The sequence below is a fragment of the Lagenorhynchus albirostris genome, chromosome 2 (genome assembly GCF_949774975.1).
Source record: "Lagenorhynchus albirostris chromosome 2, mLagAlb1.1, whole genome shotgun sequence".
NCBI classification, from domain to species: domain Eukaryota; kingdom Metazoa; phylum Chordata; class Mammalia; order Artiodactyla; family Delphinidae; genus Lagenorhynchus; species Lagenorhynchus albirostris.
Window position 1 is genome coordinate 17267430 of NC_083096.1, and position 19669 is coordinate 17287098.

The 19669-nt window shown below is 33.5% G+C and overlaps 1 protein-coding gene across 1 annotated transcript in view; it reads left to right on the forward strand.

Moving 5' to 3' along the window:
* Window positions 1–11660, forward strand: part of LYPLAL1 (lysophospholipase like 1) — a 28155-nt gene extending 16495 nt beyond the window's left edge. Inside the window, exons 3-5 of the mRNA XM_060142042.1 lie at window positions 1145–1314; window positions 10414–10529; window positions 11337–11660. Of these exons, the coding sequence (XP_059998025.1) occupies window positions 1145–1314; window positions 10414–10529; window positions 11337–11555 (505 nt within the window). The 3' untranslated portion in view covers window positions 11556–11660. The remainder of the gene's footprint in view (window positions 1–1144; window positions 1315–10413; window positions 10530–11336) is intronic.
* The last annotated feature ends 8009 nt before the right edge of the window (window positions 11661–19669 follow it).

Below are 19669 nucleotides of genomic sequence, written 5' to 3' on the forward strand. Positions count from 1 at the left end.
GTCTTCTTACTTATAACATAAAACTTTTTCACGGTCACATGAGGAGAAAGCAAGATATGCTAAGTGAAAAGCTGTATCTTTTATTAAACTTTCCTATTCCTCATCTTTGGAAAACTGTTGTTCTCCATGTGTGTCTTATATATCCCCATAAACGTCTGTGTGTTTGCTACAGGAAGCTCTAAGAGTGTTTTCATTCCCTTCATTTACCTTTACCAACATAAGACTTGATACAGGACCCCTTGACCCCATTATAATTGATTAAAACAGAATATTTGGAATACCTTGGGATACACACAAACGTGTGCATATACACATGTATACTTAAAATAACAGAGCATTCAGAGCAAGATTCACTAATACTGTAACCACCCCATCTCATACTTAAATGTAAAGCGTCTTATAATATCAGTCTTGTTCAACAAGACACCCAATTCAGGGCATCTTATCACATAAAATGTTTTTAAGTCCAACAAGGCACCCAATTTGAGATCCAAATGATGCAAACAGTGTGGAATATCTGTATGATAAGCACTTCCAAAGATTATTTGTATCCCATTAAACTCATTTCAAGGTTCCTGAGAAGATTTAAAAATAAAATAGCTCCAACTCTTGATTAACAAAACAAAACAAAACAAAAATACTGAAGACTCCTAAGGATAATCTACCTGGGTGTGATCAAGAAACCTTTAAATTACTAACGTAGCCTTCATACTTATGTGCTACAAACTAACCACCTTTTGAAAAGCATTTTGGTAAATCATATTTTCTACTCTTGAGGCATTGACTTTTTGCATGGCCAGACATTATTTATTTAGCTGTAAATTGTTAAATAATCATTTAAATTGAGTGGAAAAAATAACATGCACACGCAATAAATAATTACCCTTTTTTCATGGGGATTTTCTGGAGAATTTATGAAACTTAAAAGATGGAGAGAAACTAAGATGATGAACTGGCATTAATAAATGTTAATAGAACCAAGGTAAGTATAGGAGAGTTAAGGCAATCAGCATGGGAATATTTTTAATGTGAATTATTTAACTTTTAAAACTTGGAGGAAATTGTAATTATTCAAAACACTAATTTTTTAGAAATTAAAACATCTATTTTAATTTTTTCTTTTTCTTTTTTTGGTTTTAAACAGGCCATATACTCCTTTGAAAGGAGGATTCTCCAATGTATGGTTTGACAGATTTCAAATATCTAATGACTGCCCAGAACACCTTGAATCAATTGATGTAATGTGTCAGGTGCTTACAGATTTGATTGATGGTGAAGTAAAAAGTGGTATCAAGAAGAACAGGATATTAGTAGGTAAGATCTTTAGATGTTGAAAATTTAAATATTTTTTTTCACTTTTGTGTAATTCTATACATTGAATTTTACTTGGAACATTATTTGGAAGCACTTTGTATATCATTTGACCTATTCACAGTTTCAGATAAACTTTACATATTAAGAATTTTAAGGGTAATAGAATTATAAGCAAAAACTCATGAAACTTTAAATGATTTTCTTTTTAATAATAACATACTTTAAGACTCCCATGGCGGTTAAAATTTTCTTTCTAATTTTCAATTAAGAGATTATTCATTCCAGTTTTTAAAACATTTTATTTTAATTAGCTTAAGTTTTATATGTTTAAACTACTATCGCCATAATTAAGATAAATTCGAGTACATAGTCAAAATATAACAGCAAATTCGTGAAAAGTAAACTCTTCAGAGTTAATACTGTAGGAATAAGGTATTCATAAACTTTTGTTAAACATGTCTTTGGCAATCTCTCTTCCCAAGGGGATATAGCATGCCTTTATATAAGCTTTATTCTACTTACACCCCTTTCCTTTTCTGCAATCATAAAATACATAAACCATTTTATAATACATACAAAAATAAGATAAACTGTATAGAATGTGAATGATACAGGATGGATTTTTGTTAAAGAGTTATTTCCAAATAGCTATTTAATTTATAATGAGTTGTATTTAATGTTGAAATTACAAAGCAAATTAAGTATCTTCATCATGTTCTAAATAACATTAAAATGTACATTGAAATGCTGTGTAGACAGGATTTGGGCAAATTAATAAACTTCCTTTGTGTTTATTGAAGTACTAAACTATTCATTGAGTTGAGAAGCAATATGATATAATGGATGGAATACATTTTTCTGTCTTGGCTTCAGCATTCACTTTTGTTAAAAGCAGTGTGCCTTCCAGTGTAGTAACATCCCCTTTCTGGGCCTCCGTTTCCTCATCAGTGTTTAACTCTATATTTCTATGTTTCTGTGTTTAACATCTGTGTCATAGAGATAAATACAGAACGTTATGGGAGTACTGGGAAGAGCATAGTGAAGGGGCACCAATTCAGTCTAGGGCATCATGAAACAGTTACAAGATAGAATTCAAAATATGTGAATGTGTAACAGATTCTGTCATTCAATGATTTAGCAAATATTTTCTAAGTTTCTAAGTACTGTGTGTCTGGCAGTAAGTTAGATGCTCAAAGAGACACACCGATAAATAGAACAGGAATACCACAGTTGCTTACAACCTAGAAGAGCCCATGAGGTACTTAAAATGGTAACTGTAAGGCCAGCCAGCCTTGATGATTGCCCTAAAGCAATGTAACTGACAGCTCTTCAAAGGGAATGATCATCTGTATGTATTTTTATTTCTCAGGACCCATCGCAATGCTTAGCACAGAGCTAAACATTTACAATGAGCAGCATGACCTGATCTGTAAATTGATGACTTACGTAGTTAAGTATCACAGGAATTCAGATGAAAAGAGGTCATAAGTATTTGGGGCTATTAGAGAACAATTTAATAGGAAAGTATCAGAGGCATTTGAGATTTTGAGATGTGCAAATAAGTAAAATTTTAACTATTATAGTGTAGAGGTCTAAACATAGAGAGTAATATGAATGGTAAATAGAAGTAAAAAAAAAAATAGTGCTTGTTTTTATCTGTCTGGATGTTAGATGGCTTTAGCAGAAAGTTTGTTGTCTGACTGGAAAATGCCTATTGATCTGTTAGCTGGACTAACAACCTGAAGAGCAAATGGTATAGTGACCAAAATGGGTCGAATCTAAAGTCCACCACTGCCTAGCTGGTTCATCACTTAATTGCCTACACTGAATTTCTGCTACCTCATCTGCAAAGTGGGAATAATGATACTATAAAAATACTATTTTACTGGGATATGATGTTTGTAAAACAGTTGGCTCATTTTACACTCTCAATAAATACTTTCTGGTTCCCCTTTTATCCTTTATTCTGTAGGTAATTGAGGAGAGATGATTAAAGTATGTCTTTGAGTCATATAGTTAGAACTGTGCTTTAGGAAAATTAATCTGGCAGAAGGGGTAAGTGAAGAGATAACAATTTGGGTATGGGAAAACCAGTTACTGAATTTATGATTATAGGGTAATGAGATCCTGAAGTCACGTAATGACAGTGGGAAAACAAAATATTAGTACTGTAAGAAATTGCTTTAAATTAAAATTATAAAATCTTCATACATAAAAACGTAGAAAACATACAAATCGTACTTCTAATGTATATGTGTTAAAGAACGTATCACGTTGAATTGTAATTGCTTGTATGCTTGTCTCCTGCCCCATCCCTCCTCCTCGCCCTTCCCTGTATCCATCAGTTACTTCATCTTATTCATCTTTGAAAAGAGGTTATGGATTGTTGTAAGGTCGGAGAGCTGATAAGAATTTTGAATCTGGGTTTACTTCATTTCAGAGCCCATGGTTCTTCCATTTAACTGAACGTTTGTAAAATTCTTAATACATCTTGTCAAATTCCTTTTGTGAAAAAACTGTACGAGTTGATACTCTCCCACCTATATTAGAATGTCCATCTTATTATACCTCACTGAATAATATTGTCTTGAAAAATATTTGCTAAAATTAAGTAAACAAAAGTGGTAATCAATATGCACTTAATTTATTTTTCTTTTAATTCTGTTTATGTTTTGACACAAGAAAGCTATTTTTACTTGTCTATTTTTTTCCAAATAATTTCTCAGTTTAAGAAGGTATTTCTCTAGAACTTGAATAAATATTCAAATAGGTGTTCTTCTGGCTTTTCTATAATTTTTTAAATATTTAATTATTTGATTCATCTGGAATTTTTTTTTAGTTTCTTTCTACCATATCATGGAAGGTTTTAATTATTTTCTGAAGTACCAAGAGAACCTTGTTAAAAGATGATCTTATTTATAAAGCAATCAGTAATGTAGTCGATGTTTTATCAAAGCTCCACTGAATTTTTAACAAAATTTCATTTTGGAAGGGTTATAAACTATTATAAAAATTATAAAATTTGAAATTTATTACAAAGTGCGTATAATAGGATATTTATATACACTTATGAATATAAAAATTGGGAAAGAAAAAAATGCTTTTTTAGAATTTGTGAGATGAGCTTATGAACTCCTATAAAGCCTCTTTCCTAGCTTGAGATATGAAAGAGACGACAAGTGCAGATCCAAGGTTGTTTGTCCTTGTTACTTTACTTTTAGTTATTTAAGCAGTCAATGAAAATAACTCTTCACTTACATTTCTGTAGAGTTAAACAAGTGTGCCAAAATACACGTGATTCTTGACCTTCTTTTATTATGACAAAACATTACTTTACTACCTCCTTTTTCTTTACATGGATTAGCTATTGATGCATAGAGGAAATAGCATTCTAGTCCTATAGGGATTTTCTCTTGTAGTTGTTTTTTATTTTTTTGTCTTATTGATCTAACTGAACTTCTCACTTATTTGAAAACATGGCACATGAAGCAAAATATCATTATGTATTCAAATATTTGTACATGCATTTCTTGAGTTGTGAATATCATAATTGCAAATGCATGAGTGCAACTGACAGCAGTATAACATGGTTAAGAACTTGGGCTCTGGACTCAGACTGCAGGTTTCTAATCCTAGATTCACTATTTTGTAGGTATATGAGTTTCCTTAACCTCTGTGTGTGGATGATAATAATAGTACTTATCTTACAGAGGTGTGATGATTCAGTTAGTCAATTCATGTGAAACACTTAGAAATATGCCTGGCAGGTAATGTTGAAGAAATTTTCTTGCTGTTATTAAACACTCTCTATACCACCTTCCCCATGGTCTCTCCAGACAGCAGAAAGGCTGTACTGGACCAGTGCTGCCTGTGGAGACTTAGGGAGCTCACTGTTCCTTCCCTACCAGCTGTTTTCTTTTCTCAGTAGTATACGTGCTGTGCTTCCCTCTTTCTTTTTCATTGCTCATAGATTCTTTAAACAGAAGTACTGCTTCATATTTTTCTACTGGTTTAATACTTTTGTCAAGTGTCTATTATAGAACATTTTAAATTAAGTAAGATTTAAATGATATAACATTTTAATGAAGGAGGGATCTAGTGGGACGTCAAAGCAAAGTGCATTTGAGATGCTAGACACACATATACAAACAACATAGGTTATTTTAAAAAATTAATTATAAGAGGAAAAACTAGAAAAATTACAAGATTAAAAAGGAAAGGGACTTCCCTGGTGGAGCAGTGCTAAGAATCTGCCTGCCAGTGCAGGGGACACGGGTTCGAGCCCTGGTCTGGGAAGATCCCACATGCTGCGGAGTAACTAAGCCCGTGTGCCACAACTACTGAGCCTGTGCTCTAGAGCCCACGAGCCACAACTACTGAGCCCGCACGCCACAACTACCCACACACCTAGAGCCCGTGCTCTACAACAAGAGAAGCCACCACAATGAGAAGCCCACGCACCGCAACGAAGGGTAGCCCCCGCTCACCACAACTAGAGAAAGCCCGCAGGCAGCAGTGAAGACCCAATACAGCCAAACATAAATAATTTTTTTTAAAAAAAGGAAAAAATAGAGATAATAGTACAAAATTGTTACCCTTGTTGATTTTGTTTAATATGTGATAAAATTTCAGATTTAATATCACACATTGTGTCCTCATGGAACCCTTTTCTCTGAGATTGTAATTTTAATAAATATAGCTTTGTAAACAAAACTATTCTCTATATTTGCATAGGTGGCAGCCCATTCTTTTTCTGTGGTTTTGTTTTGATTAGTGATATTATATTAAACTTAGTTTAAAAACAATGTTTTTATAGAGTATGATATACCACCTTTTCTAGGTAGTTTACACAGCTTAGTCAGGTCAAAAATGAAACTTCTCATACTAAATTTAATTTCCAAATTGTTAATAAGTGCTGGAGTACCAAAAACTATCAAAAGCTTTACAGTATAATGAGGGAGATAACCGAAGTAAAGTGTTCTAAAGAACAAGTCGATTTTGGGGGGAGCTAGGAACTGCTTCTTAGAAGAGATAATCTCCAATTGAGTTTTAAAGAATGAGTGAGAATATGACTGGTAAACAAATAGGGAAACACATTCATGAAAGAAAACAAGGGACACATTAAAATCTCTCAGGGACTACTAGTTTGATATGCGCTTCAACTCCCAGGATTATTGAATTATATACAGAGAATGACATGATCAGATGAGCATTTTAAAAAGATTACACTGACAACACTGTGGAGGCTGGCTAGTCTGAAGTCCGGGGGAATAGGAAGATGGCAAATGCAATAGATCCAGTAGAATGATGAAAGACCAACACGTACAGTGTTTCACGACTTTGGAAACAAAGGATGAGTAAGATTACACTAAAGAACATTGCAGTCAACTGCGAGTTTAGCTAAGAAAAATCCTTTGTTTTCTTGTTTTCAACAATGGAAATATATTTCTTTCTTAATGGAAAGAATAAACTTTGGTTAGAAAGGAGGAACTGGGCAAAAGCTTTAAATGTGTTCCTTGGAGACATTCGTGAATCCTTACTATGCATATTAAGAAGATCAGGTATAAGAAAGTTTATTTATTTTTATATAATAATACCACACATGATTCTACAGAGGGTATGGTAAAAATTAGGGGAAACACAGGCAATAAAATAGTGACTTTTAAATTACTTTCTGAATTTGGCAACATAGCTATTGTTAAAACCTGGATTCAGATTCTGTATTCTGAAAAAATTATTAAGAATATAGTTTAACACTATAATGTGTTTAAATTATACACATTTTTTCATATACAGTATCTTTCTTGACCCTTGTAATAGGTGAAGTAGGAAATTATTATTCTCATTTCAGATAAGAAGAAACTAAAGTTCAAAGAGACTGCTGGCTAAAATAGAGTTGGGACTAGAACCCAGATCCTATGCATTGACTTAGGAACTTTGTACCATAATGAGATTCCTTTTTCTAACCACTAGGTGGTGATAATTTGTTGTTAAGAGAAAACTGACATAATTTAGATTTAACTTTGATCTAGGATGTATAGAACCTGACAAATGATAATGACCAGATTATTGGTATAGTTTTTCATGTTCTCTGATAATATTATTAGAATTTTGAAGCAGGGATAATCAAGTGCTTCTGGAATTACACCTGAATAATTTACATGGATGCTCTACATACCCATTATGATGCTCTAAATACCCATCATGAGGAAAGCGGTTAAGGGAGTAATGGTCTGTTAATACAACTGACTATTATGTAACCATTATATACTATATACATACATTTAGAAGGTACTTAGTATACTTAGTATGTGTTCAAGGAGTAAAAAAATAATTGTGGAATTTTGTAATTCTGTTTAAAGACATTCAAATCAGTATTACATGAAAGTAAGGTATAAAATTGTACATATAGAGTGAGTTTAACTGTTAAAATGAATTTTTAAAAACATGTCAAAATTATATGTGAGTAGTGAGATTTTGGATAACGCATTTTCTTTATTTTTGTGTGGTGGAAATACTTTACACAGTGGGCATATATTCACATATTAATTTTATAATAAGATTTAAAATTAAAATGAAGGGATAGTTGTAGTTACCAAGATGAAACCTAGCTCCACAGTTTCCAGGCTGACTTTCCTGACATTATATAAGTTTCTTTTGAAGCTCTTGGAGGGAACTGGAGAATGATAGCATCCTTCTACTTTCTTTTAACATATATATATCTTAAATGTACGTTTCTTCAGCAACAACCATCAGAACTTTTAAGGCTTGGGACTGCTGTTTTAATAGCTTTCCATAGAAGATGATAAATATTTTGTTTACCCTGTCAATTTTATATGAGAGAAAATATACAAATATGGTGGGCATAATTTATATATTCCCAAATTTTTGAGACTTTACCACAGTTCATTCTGAAAAATAATTATATATAAAGTGGAAAAATTGTTGCAATTTGGTTGGAGGGTGGATTTTATTCCATTTTTAAAATCCCATTCACTTGACGGTAAACTTGAATTGTAAGTTCCCTGCCTCCCCCCCGCACCCCCCCACCCCCAGACTTTGTTTTCAGATAGATTAGCTTAGTTTTCCCAGTACAGTTTTTATACATTATTACTGTTTTATTTAATTTAAAGAGTTCATAAAAACTAGGTTATTTTTTAACATGTTTTTTATTCAGCCTATTAATCTTAAATGTATGTTGAAATGTTAACTCTTGACATTTTAATGCTTCACCAGCGACTATAAATATACATCATAACTATTACCTACAATGAGTTTACTCATTGGTATTTACTTATTGAGCAGTATATTTTATATTGCATTTTAAACACTTAGATGAAAATTGAAATAACTAGTCTTTTGTGTTAAATTTTCTTCCATTAGAAAAAAATACATAAAGTCCCTTTCACACCGGTGTCCGCAACGTTAAAGGTGACTGTATTGTCAAAGATCGCTGGTGAGGAATTGCAGGCTACCTCACGAGATTATAAATGGACAAGGAACTTAGATTGAATCTTAAAATAATGAGTTTTCAACGAGTACATTTTTCTTCATTATAAATTAGGAGAATTGAACATGAGGTTAAATGTCTCAAGGATGCCTTTGTTCATAATGGCATTTCATACGTGGGAAAGTGTTTTCTTTCTTAGTTTTGTTGCTGTTCTTGTTGCTGTTCTTGCTGTGAGGCTGGTCCCCCCGAGGGGCTCGGAAATCCCATAAAGTGATTAAGTTACCCTAGTCAATAAAAGCGCAGTGATGGGGTGGGTGCATTTAATGTGTAAAAATTGTCTCAGTAGGTGTGCTTTTATAATAATTTTTAAATATGTTTTTGCTCACTGGTCTATTTTTATTCACATTTTATCTTTGTATGATTTTTTTAAAAGATCACATTAAAAGATCACATTTAATGATATTAGCCACATTATGTTTTTTATGGAACATTAATTTCATTTTGCTCCATTTATGAAATTTAAAGCTTTTTTTCCATCATTGGTGCAACTTAGATTATCTAGAACTTCATTGTCCCATATGATAACCCCTAGCCACATGTATTGAAACTCAAATTTTAACTAGGTAAAATTAAAGTAAATGTTTAATTCCTCAGTCATACTAGTCCCATTTAATATGTTACTTAGGTACATTTGGCAAAAAATATAACTCAAGCTCTTGAATTTCTCCAAAAAATAAAAACTGTGTTCCTACAGCCTTGTTATCTCTAACATATGGATTTCTTTTAAATCATGAGATGTCTTTTAACTCTCAGTCATGCTGGGGAATATCACACCGAGTCTCTAAGCTGAAGCTGGGCCATCCTCTCTGCTATGTCACGGTCAGGTCCCTACCTCCATATTCTGTGTTGTGTTGGTTTTCGCCTTTGAACAGAAGGGTCCAGGTATTTTAATCTGCATATCTCTGGTGACTGGTGTCACTCCAGTGACAGTGTTTGGCACATAAAAGACAATAAAAGTTTGTCAAGTGAATATTTTTTCCCCAAACTCTTTTTTAAAAGGACATATGGGTACCTATGTTTGAATTATACCATCACAAGTCAGTTTTCAAAATAATATAATACAAAGATGTTTTATCTTTCTCACCAAATTTTTGATCATCCTTCCTAATTCAGAGATCACTAAGCATCTATTATATGGCAAACTCTAGAAATATAATCCTCATGGAGCTTGTAGTTTGACAAGTAAGACAGAAAGGTGCATGTTATTAATTGTAGCTGCAGTGTGAGGACTCCTATAAGTATAAACAAAATGTAAGTAGACACTAGAAGTTTAAATAAATAACACTTGTGCTATGACTCATATTTTGAAATATAATAAATATTTTTACTTGATGACCAAAATTTATTTTTTCAATTCTAGCTCCTTTTATAACAAATTATTTTACCAGTGATGGCATAGATAGAACAGTGTTATTTACTCATAGCAGGTTTTTTTCCATGAGATCTAAAGTAGACTAAATTTCTCTTTAGCATTGTATCTCTTTTATGTCTCCCAATATTTATGGAAGATTGGCATAGCTATATCTTGTTCTAAATTATCATTACATATATTCTGCTTTTTCTGACAAGCGAATTTTTGCTTCTTTTAGGAGGATTTTCTATGGGAGGGTGCATGGCAATGCATTTAGCATACAGAAATCATCAGGATGTGGCAGGAGTATTTGCTCTTTCTAGTTTTCTGAATAAGACATCTGCTGTTTACCAGGTAAGTTCCAGATTTTAAAAACAAAACAGAAAAAAAAAATGAGACATTCACACATTGAAACTAAAACAACATTGATAATTACACAATAACAATTGATTCACAGAGCATTCCTGGGAATTCAAATTAGTTATATTGGTAAATTCCAGCTGGTCATTCATGTTTAGGAAGTGCCTTGTACAGAGATTATTGTTAAGCAAAGTGTCAAAGAGAAAAGGATAAAAAAATATGTGTATGCTATATATGTATCCTGCATACATATTAAAAATATAGATGATTACAACTAGGTTTGCTTATTATGTCATGAACATAATCAAACCAAAGAATCAGTTACATGGCTGGTACCTGTTTTTCAGCAATATCCTGATTCATGAGTATGGCATATTATAGTGCTGCAGCCTCATTACCAGAAGTAGAACCAGTAGGTATGGAAATGAGAACAAGAATGCTATTTTTTCCTTGATTGTACCTGAGCTCTGTGTTCCTCCCTCTTTCCACTCCATGTGAAGAGGTTTGTCTTCCCAAGACACAAGGTTTCTGCGGGAAATGCTTTGACCATTTTTGAGACAGTCCTCTACGGAGTAAATTCAGATCACGTACAGCTGCAGCTCCAGTGGTGCCAGCAACCAGCCAAGCTCCTGGTCCTGGCCCATCAGTATATACCTCAGAGAGCTCTACCACTGCCTCTTCTTCCCCTTTAAATATTGAAGCTTTGGTTAAATTGGAGTTTTTCTGCCCCCCCTGATTTCTGAGAATAATGTTCTTAAATGAATTTCTTAAACTTCTCCATTTTTATGTTCTCTTCTCTAGGCTCTTCAGAAAAGTGATGGTGTCCTCCCTGAGTTATTTCAGTGTCATGGTACCGCAGATGAGTTAGTTCTTCATTCTTGGGGTGAAGAGACAAACTCAGTGTTAAAATCTCTAGGCGTGAGGACAAAGTTTCATAGTTTCCCAGGTGTTTACCATGAGTTAAGCAAAGCTGAGCTAGAAAAACTGAAGTCATGGATTCTTACAAAGCTACCAGACTGAATGAGTCAAGATTGATTTGTTAATATGTAAGTAATGTCTTTATGAAAAGTGATTTTTGCTGCCAAATTCTAATGTGATAAACAATGATTAAAATATTAAAAAATATCAGCAGTTTACTGACTTATTAGTTATTGAAATGCTTAGCACCATAGAGAGCAGTATAATCTTATTAATGGTTAACGTTAATTTAGGCAAACATCTGTGTATTATTTGGCAGATACATTTTTATAAATATTTGAAGGCCTTGTAAGTAAGGAAATATTGAAATATTAGAAAGTAATTAAACTAGCTTAAATAAAGGCAATGAGAAACCAGGAAAAGTTTTAACATGATATTATTTTATCTTTGTTGTCACTTTCTTTAAATTGCCTTTCCGGAGATATTCATGCTCGTGTAGTTTTTGACAGAATAACATTAGTACCCCACATTTATAGAGTAGTTTCCCGTTACCTCACCTGACCATCACAAGAGCTTGATGAAGTAGACTGAGTAGTTGTTACTGGTATTTTATAATAGGGATAGAAGGACTGAAAACTTTCCCAAAGCCTCAAGAGTAAAAACTGGAATCCAGACCTTCTGGTCCCAGTGGAGCTCCCTTTCTCTGAGACCAGATTGCTGCTCTGCTCCAGTCCTAGGGTTCCGGTTGCACTTCAGATCCTTGTCAGCACTCAGTATGGCCAGTCTTTTCAGTTTTATCCATTCTAGTGGGTATACAGTGGTAACACTTTGTGGGTTTAATCTGCATTTTCCTAACCTAATGGTGTTAAGCAATTTCTATATGCTTATTTGTGATCTGTGTAAATTCTGATGATATCTCTATTCAGATCTTCTGCCCATTTTTTATTAGGGCATTGTAAGAGCTTGCATTGTAAGAGCTGTTTATATATGCTGGATAGAAATCCTTTGTTAGCCAGATGTTTTACCTTTTTTTTTTTTCTTAGTCTGTGGCTTGCCTTATTTTCTTTACAGTGTAATTCAAAAGAGCAGAAGTTTTTAATTTGATGACGTCCAGTTTATTCATTTTTTTTCATTTATACTTTGTGCTTTTGATGTCATATTTAAGCAATCTTAAGAAATCCTAGGTCACTAAGATTTTCTCATATATTTTCTTCAACTAATACACTCCTTTAGTGCTATAAATCTTCCCGCAAGTATGATATTAGTAACATCCCACGATCTTTTATATTTTGTGTTTTCATTTTCATTCAGGTCAAATCTTTCTAAATTCTCTTTTGATTTCTTCTTTAACCCTTGGGTTACTTAAAATTGTGTTATTTTGTTTCAGTATATTGGGAATTTTCTAGAGATCTTTGCTATTGATTTCTAAGTTAATTCCATTGTGGGTCAAGAGAGCATACTTTGTATGGCTTGAAACCTTTTAAATTTATTGTGACTTGTTTTATAGCCCAGAAGATGGTCTATCTTGGTAAATGTTTTGTGTGCACTTTAGAAAAATATATATGATGCTAGTGTTGGGTGGAGTGTTCTCTACATATCAGTCAGATCAAGTTGGTTGATATCCTTGTTTAAATCTACTATATCCTTGCTGATTTTCTGCCTGCTTGTTTTATAAATTATTGAGAGGGGAATATTGAAAGTTCCAAGTATAACTGAATTTGTTTCACTTTGCCATTCCCTCAGTTTTCGCTTCATGTACTATGAGGCGCCATTATTAGATGCGTAAACATGTAGGACTATTATGTTCCCCTGATGAACTGGCCTCTTCTTCTTTATGAAATGATCATCTCTATCCATGATAGATTTTTTTGCTCTGAAATACTCATTGTGTGATATTGATATAGTCCTTCCAGCTCCCTTTAGACTAGCATCTTTTTCCATACTTCTCTTTTAACCTATTTGTGTCTTTATCTGTAAAGAGCAATTCCATCAGGCAGAACACAGTTAGGCCTTCCTTTTCTATCCAGTAAGGTCATCCCTGCTTTTTAATTGATTATTTAGAACAATTTTGATGTGATTGTTGGCAAGTTTGGATTTCAAGCTACCATCTTAACTGTTTATTTTCTCTATATTCCATCTCTTCTTCTTTGCTCCCTTATTCCTCTCTTTCTACTCCCCCTTTTTTTCTTGGATTATGTGTTCTTTTGCTGGCTTCTTAGTTATACTTTGTACTTTTATTTTAATGATTACTTTAGGGTTTATAGCATATAATTTTTATAAACTTTTTTAAATTTTGAAATAATTACAAGCTCACAGGAAGTGTTAAAGATAGTACAGAGGAGTCCCATGTACCCTGCGCCCAATGGTTACATCTTACGTAACTATAGTATAATGTCAAAACCAGGAAACTGACATTGGTACAATGTGTGTGTATAGTTATATGCCATTTTTTCACATGGCTGCATGGATTCATGTGTTCACCACTAAAATCAATATTCAGAACTGTTCCATCACCACAAAGATGCCCATTGTGCTGCCTACAGTCATATCGACCCCTTCCTCTGTCACCATCTAACCCATAACAACCACTGATTTGTACTCCATCTCTATAACTGGACATTGTGAGAATGTTATAGAAGTAGAATTATACAGTATGTGACATTTTGAGATTGACTTTTTTCACTCCATCCAAATTGTTGCAACCATCAATAGTTTACTTCTTTTTATTGCTGAGTAGTATGCCATGACATGAATGTATTCAGTATTATAGTTTGTTAAACTGTTCTCCAATTAAAACACAGGGTTTTTTGGCTATTACGAATAAAGCTGCCTTGAACACTCTTGTATAGATTTTTGTCTAGCCGTAATTTTTTTTCTCTCTGGGATAAATGCCCAAGAGAGTGATTCCTGGGTTGTATAATAAGTGTATGTTTAAGAAACTACCAGACTTTTCCGGAGTAGCTGTGCCATCTTATATTCCTACCAGCAAGGCAGGAGAGATAAATATTCTCTGCATCCTCATCAGCATTTTGTAGTTTCACTATTTTTTTTTATTTTAGCTGTTCTAATAGGTATATAATGAAATCTCATAGTGGTCAAAATGTGCATTCCCTAATGGCTAGTGATTTTGAGCCTATTTTCATAAGCTTATTTGCCATCTCTATATCCTATTGGTAGATGTTTCTTCGTGTCTTTTGCCCATGATCAAATTGGATTTTCTTTTTTGTTTGCATTAACTGTTGAGTTTTGAAAGTTTCTTTTAATATCTTCTAGATGTGAGTCTTTTGTTAGTTATATAGTTTTCAAATATTTTTTCACTGTCTGTAGCTTGTCTTTGCAACTTCTTAGGTCCTTTTATGCAAAAGTTCTAAATTTTAATGAAGTCCAGTTTACTGACTTTTTTTTTCATGGATTATGCTTTTGGTGTTAGTGAGCTATTGTGAGTTAATTTTTGTATAAGGTGTGAGATTTAGGTTGACATTCATTTTATGTTTTTGCCTATAGATACCAAGTTGCTCAGCACTGTTTGGTGAAAAAACTATCCTTCCTCCATTGAATTATTTTTGTACCTTTATCAAAAATCAGTTGTCTGTTGCTTGTGTGTCTGTTTCTTGTTTATCTGTTCTGTTCCATTGATCTCTGTGTCTGTCCACATAACGTTAATTACTATAGTTATGTAATTCTTGCAGTCAGGTACAGTTAATTCTTCCTAATTTATTCTCCTTTTCAAAATTGTATTAGCTATTTTAGTTCCTTTCCTTTCCATATAAATTTTAAAATACACTAATCTATATCCACCCAAGAAATCTTGCTGGAATTTTGAAAGGAAGTGTGTTAAATTTGTATAACAATTTAGAGAGAATTGACATCCTTTCCATATTGAATCTTCCAATTCATGAACATGATATATTACTCCACTTATTTAGGTCTTCTGTAGTTTCTTTCATTATTTTTTTGTAGCATTTAACATACAAGTTCTGTACATGTTTTGTTAGGTTTGTACCTGAGTATTTTATTTATTGAGGAATTATAAATGGTACTGTATTATTAAATACAGTTTCCCTGTGTACATTGCTAGCTTATTGAAATACAGTTGTTTTTTGTGTGGGTGTCTTATATCATATGATCTTGTTTAGGTCAGTTACTAATTCTAGGAGGTTTTCTGTAAATTCCTTGGGATTTTCTACAAAGAAAATGTCACTTGCAAATTGGAATCAATTTATTTCTTCCTTTCCAAATGAAGTCCTTGTATTTCCTTTTCGTTGCTTATTGCACTGGCTAGAACTTCCAGCACCATGCTGGATGAGAACAGTGAGAGCAGACATCCTTGTCTTGTTCCCAGCCTTAGGGGGAAAGCATTCAGTCTTTCATTAGTAAATATGTTAGCTGTAGGGTTTTTTGTAGATGTTCTTTATCAAGTCAATGAAACTCCTCTCTATTCCTAGTTTTCTAAGAGTTTTTATCATGAATGGTTGTTGAATTTTATCAAATGCTTTTTCCACAACAAGGGATAAAATTATGTATAATTATTAATGATATAATTTATTATTATATTATAGTTATTAATAATATAAAATTATTCTCTTTAGCCTGTTAATAATATGTTCTTCTATATCTGGTATGTGTTTTTACTCTTGCTGTTTTTAAGAGTTTCTCTTGTCACTGATATTGAGCAATTTGATTATGACATATATTGGTTGGTATAGTTTTTCATGTTTCTTATCCCAGGGGTTCCTGCTAATCTTTTTAGGTGGTTCTTTCTGGCCCCAGATAGTTTACTCTGTGAATACTCCAGGTGGACCATCTCTAGATCTCTGGAGTTCTGTCTCTGTGAAACTTACTCTTCTCTGGTACTCTGTCCTCTCAATTCTAGCCAACATCATCTCAGACTCTTAGCTCTGCATGTCAACTCAGGGAGTCCACCAGGCTCTGCATGGATTTTTCCTCTCTGTTCTGCAGTCTGGGAACTCTCTCAAGGCAGTAAGCTAGGGACATTATAAGGCTCACTGTGTTTCCTTTCCTTCTCTCAGTGATCACTATCCTTCATTGCCTGATGTATGCTGCTTTGAAAAACATTATCTCCAGTACTTTGCCTTTGTTTGTTTTGTTTTGTTTTTGTTTTCTGTTTGTTTCAGGTGAAAGAATCCATCTAGTCCCTGTTTATTAATAACATTATGTCTGAATGCTAAATTATCCTTTAAAGAGATTTTTTAAAGTTTTTTAAAGTCTTTTATATTTACCCATATTCTTTCCTTTTCTAATGTTCTTCATTCCTTAATATAGCTTCAGATTTCCATATGGTATCATTTTCCTTCTGCCTGAAATACATTAACATTTATGACAGACATGTCTGCTGCTGTTAAATTCTTTCAACATTTTTCTATCTGAAAAAGTATTATTTTGTTTTTATTTTTGAGAGCTGTATAGAATTCTAACTTGACAGGGTTTTCTTTCTTTTGTTACTTTAAAGATCTTATGCTGTCATCTTCTAGTTTGCATTTTTTCTACTGTTGTTCTAATCTTATCCTCTGGCTGCTTTTACAATTTTCTCTATTTTTAGTTTTAAGCGATTTGATTATGATGTGCGTTGGTGGTGTTTTCTCCAGTTTCTTTGTGCTTGGAATTTCTTGAGTTTCTAATCTGTGGATTTATAGTTTTCATGAAATTTGGAGACGTTTTGGCCATTGCATTTTCAAATATTTGTTTGCCTATCTCCTGTCCCTTTTTTGTAGGATTTCAATTATATTAGACTATTTGAAGTTGTTTCACAACTTACTTGTACTTATTTTTTTCTTTTTTTAAATTTGTTTTCACTCTCCATTTTATTTTGGATAGTTTCTATTCCTGTTGTGAATTTCACTGATATTCTCTTCTGCAGTTATTTGTCATTAATCCCATCTTTTTTATCTCAGATATTGCCTATCTCTAGAAGTTCTTTTTTTTGAATTTCTTGAATTCATATAATTAATATGCTTAGTCTTTTCTCCACCTTCTGGAATATATGGGATATAGTTTCAATAGCAGTTTTAATATCTTTATTTGTTGAGTCTATCATCTCTGTCATTTTTGACTTTGTTTCAATTAATTTTTCTTTTTATTAAGGATAAATTTTTTTGCTTCCTTTATATGCCTAGTGATTTTTTATTGTATTTCAGACATTGTGAATTCTACATTGTTAAGTGCTAGATCAGTTTGCATTTCTATAAATATTTATGAGCTTTGCCATGGAATGCAGTTAAGTTACTTGGAAAGTACTAAGAAGTATTTTGATCCTTTCAGGCTTCCTTTTAAGCTTTCTTAGGTAGCACTAGAGCAGTGTTTGCTCCAGGACTAACTTTGCCCCACCATTCAAGCAACACATGTCTGAGTACTCTAGCTGATACTCACTGGATTGTGAGGTTTTGCACTCTGACTAGTGGGAACTCAAATTTTTCCCAGTCCTCTCTGAGCCTCAGTGATCATTCCTTCTGTTCCTTCTAGGTAGTTCATACTTGCCTTACACAAATCTGTTGGTTAGTACTCTGCTGAAGATTTGAGGGGAGCCCTCTGAAGATCTCTGGCAGTCTTGCAGCCGTCCAGTACTCTGTCATGTGAACTCGAAGCTCCTTGACTTTCTGGACTCCCAACTCTGTCTCCTCCTTCAGCTCCATCTGGGTCTCCGTCTCCATGCTGTAGCCTTGAAACTCTTCACACAGTAAGCTGGGCATTTGTAGAGCTCACTGCATTTGCTTCTCCTTCTTAAGGGATGACTCTCCTGCACTGCTAGTGCCCAATATCTGAAAATATATATGTGGCCCACCTTTTCAGTTATTTCAGGTCAAAAAATAAATCTGGTCCCTGTTCCACCTTGGCCGTCTTGGTCATAAGTGGAAGTGCCTTCATTCCCCTTTTATTTGAAGCTATAAACTGTAAATTTGAAGAGGGAGGGAAGGAGAAAGAAACGGTAGGAAGGAGAGAGGAAGAGAGACAGAGACTGAGGCTTTAACTAATAAAGTCCAAATCCCCTCAGAGAAGACTCAGTTCGTGCAGTGTTCTAATTATCTTAAGCTTTTAATGACCTTCAACTTCTTGAAATTTTAAATGCCCTGGCTTGAATATACATGGTATCACTCATGTTTAAAGCCCTTATGGCTGCAATTTGCCTTAAGAGTAACATATATACATATCATAGATAAGGGTGTCAGGCTTATATGTGTTGAGTATATACATACCAAATATAAGAGAAAGGAATCCAGATTTTTTTGGTGAATATTTGTCCTATCACTTGATAATTATGTATTCTTGGATAAATCTCAGCCTCTGCTACAGTATACTCTTGTGAAACTGTTGTGTGAGGACCAAGTTGTATAGCATGTGTAAAAGCCTTTAATAAAATGTAAAGTTAAAGAAATTGAAGGTATTACCTGTATTGTTTTGCCAGAAATGGAGGAATGTATGTGTGTAATGGTTATAAATCTTTCTCCACAAACTGATCTATGCATGGAAGATATATCTAAATATTTTATATGATAATCTTTGATCCAATTCTACTCCCCTACCCATTGGGCTGATAGGATATTCAATCTTAGTTATCATTTGCTGCTTTACCTCATTCCAAATCATGCCAGTCTGGACCCCCTTGCAAAGGGCAGTATCTTTAGGGGAGGCCCTCCATTATCCAGTGCTCACTCACCTTGAGACACCTATTGTCCATACGCATGAGGTCTCTTAAAGCCAAGTATTTGAGCCTGAAAAGTCATTGCTAAGGCTAGACACACGAGGGTTTAAGGTTTTATCCTCCTAAGGAAACAGCTCAGCCATTTACCTCATGTTCTGTTGCTTCACCCACATAAACATTTCCTAAGGCAAGAGAGTTGAAATGGTCTTGATACTTTCTTACATGGGAGAGGAAGAATAGCAACAAGAAGAAAGCATAAATCAGTATCACAGTAAATTATATATGTTTATATGTTGGGGAGACTGGAATTTTTCAAGAGAGGCGAGATAAAGCTAGTATGTAAGTGAAGGGAGATGTTTCACTTTTTACCATATATTTCTTCTGTTTGAATTTTTATAATGAGCTTTATTGGTTTTGTAATCCTTAAAGTGAAGCAAAATGTTTATTGATGGCAGTTTTTCTCAACTAAGGACTGAATAGGAAAGAGCACCATCAGTGGTAGGAAAATTAAATGTATTCTTTATAGGAAGTTAAGAATTTCAATTAACAAAATGAACTG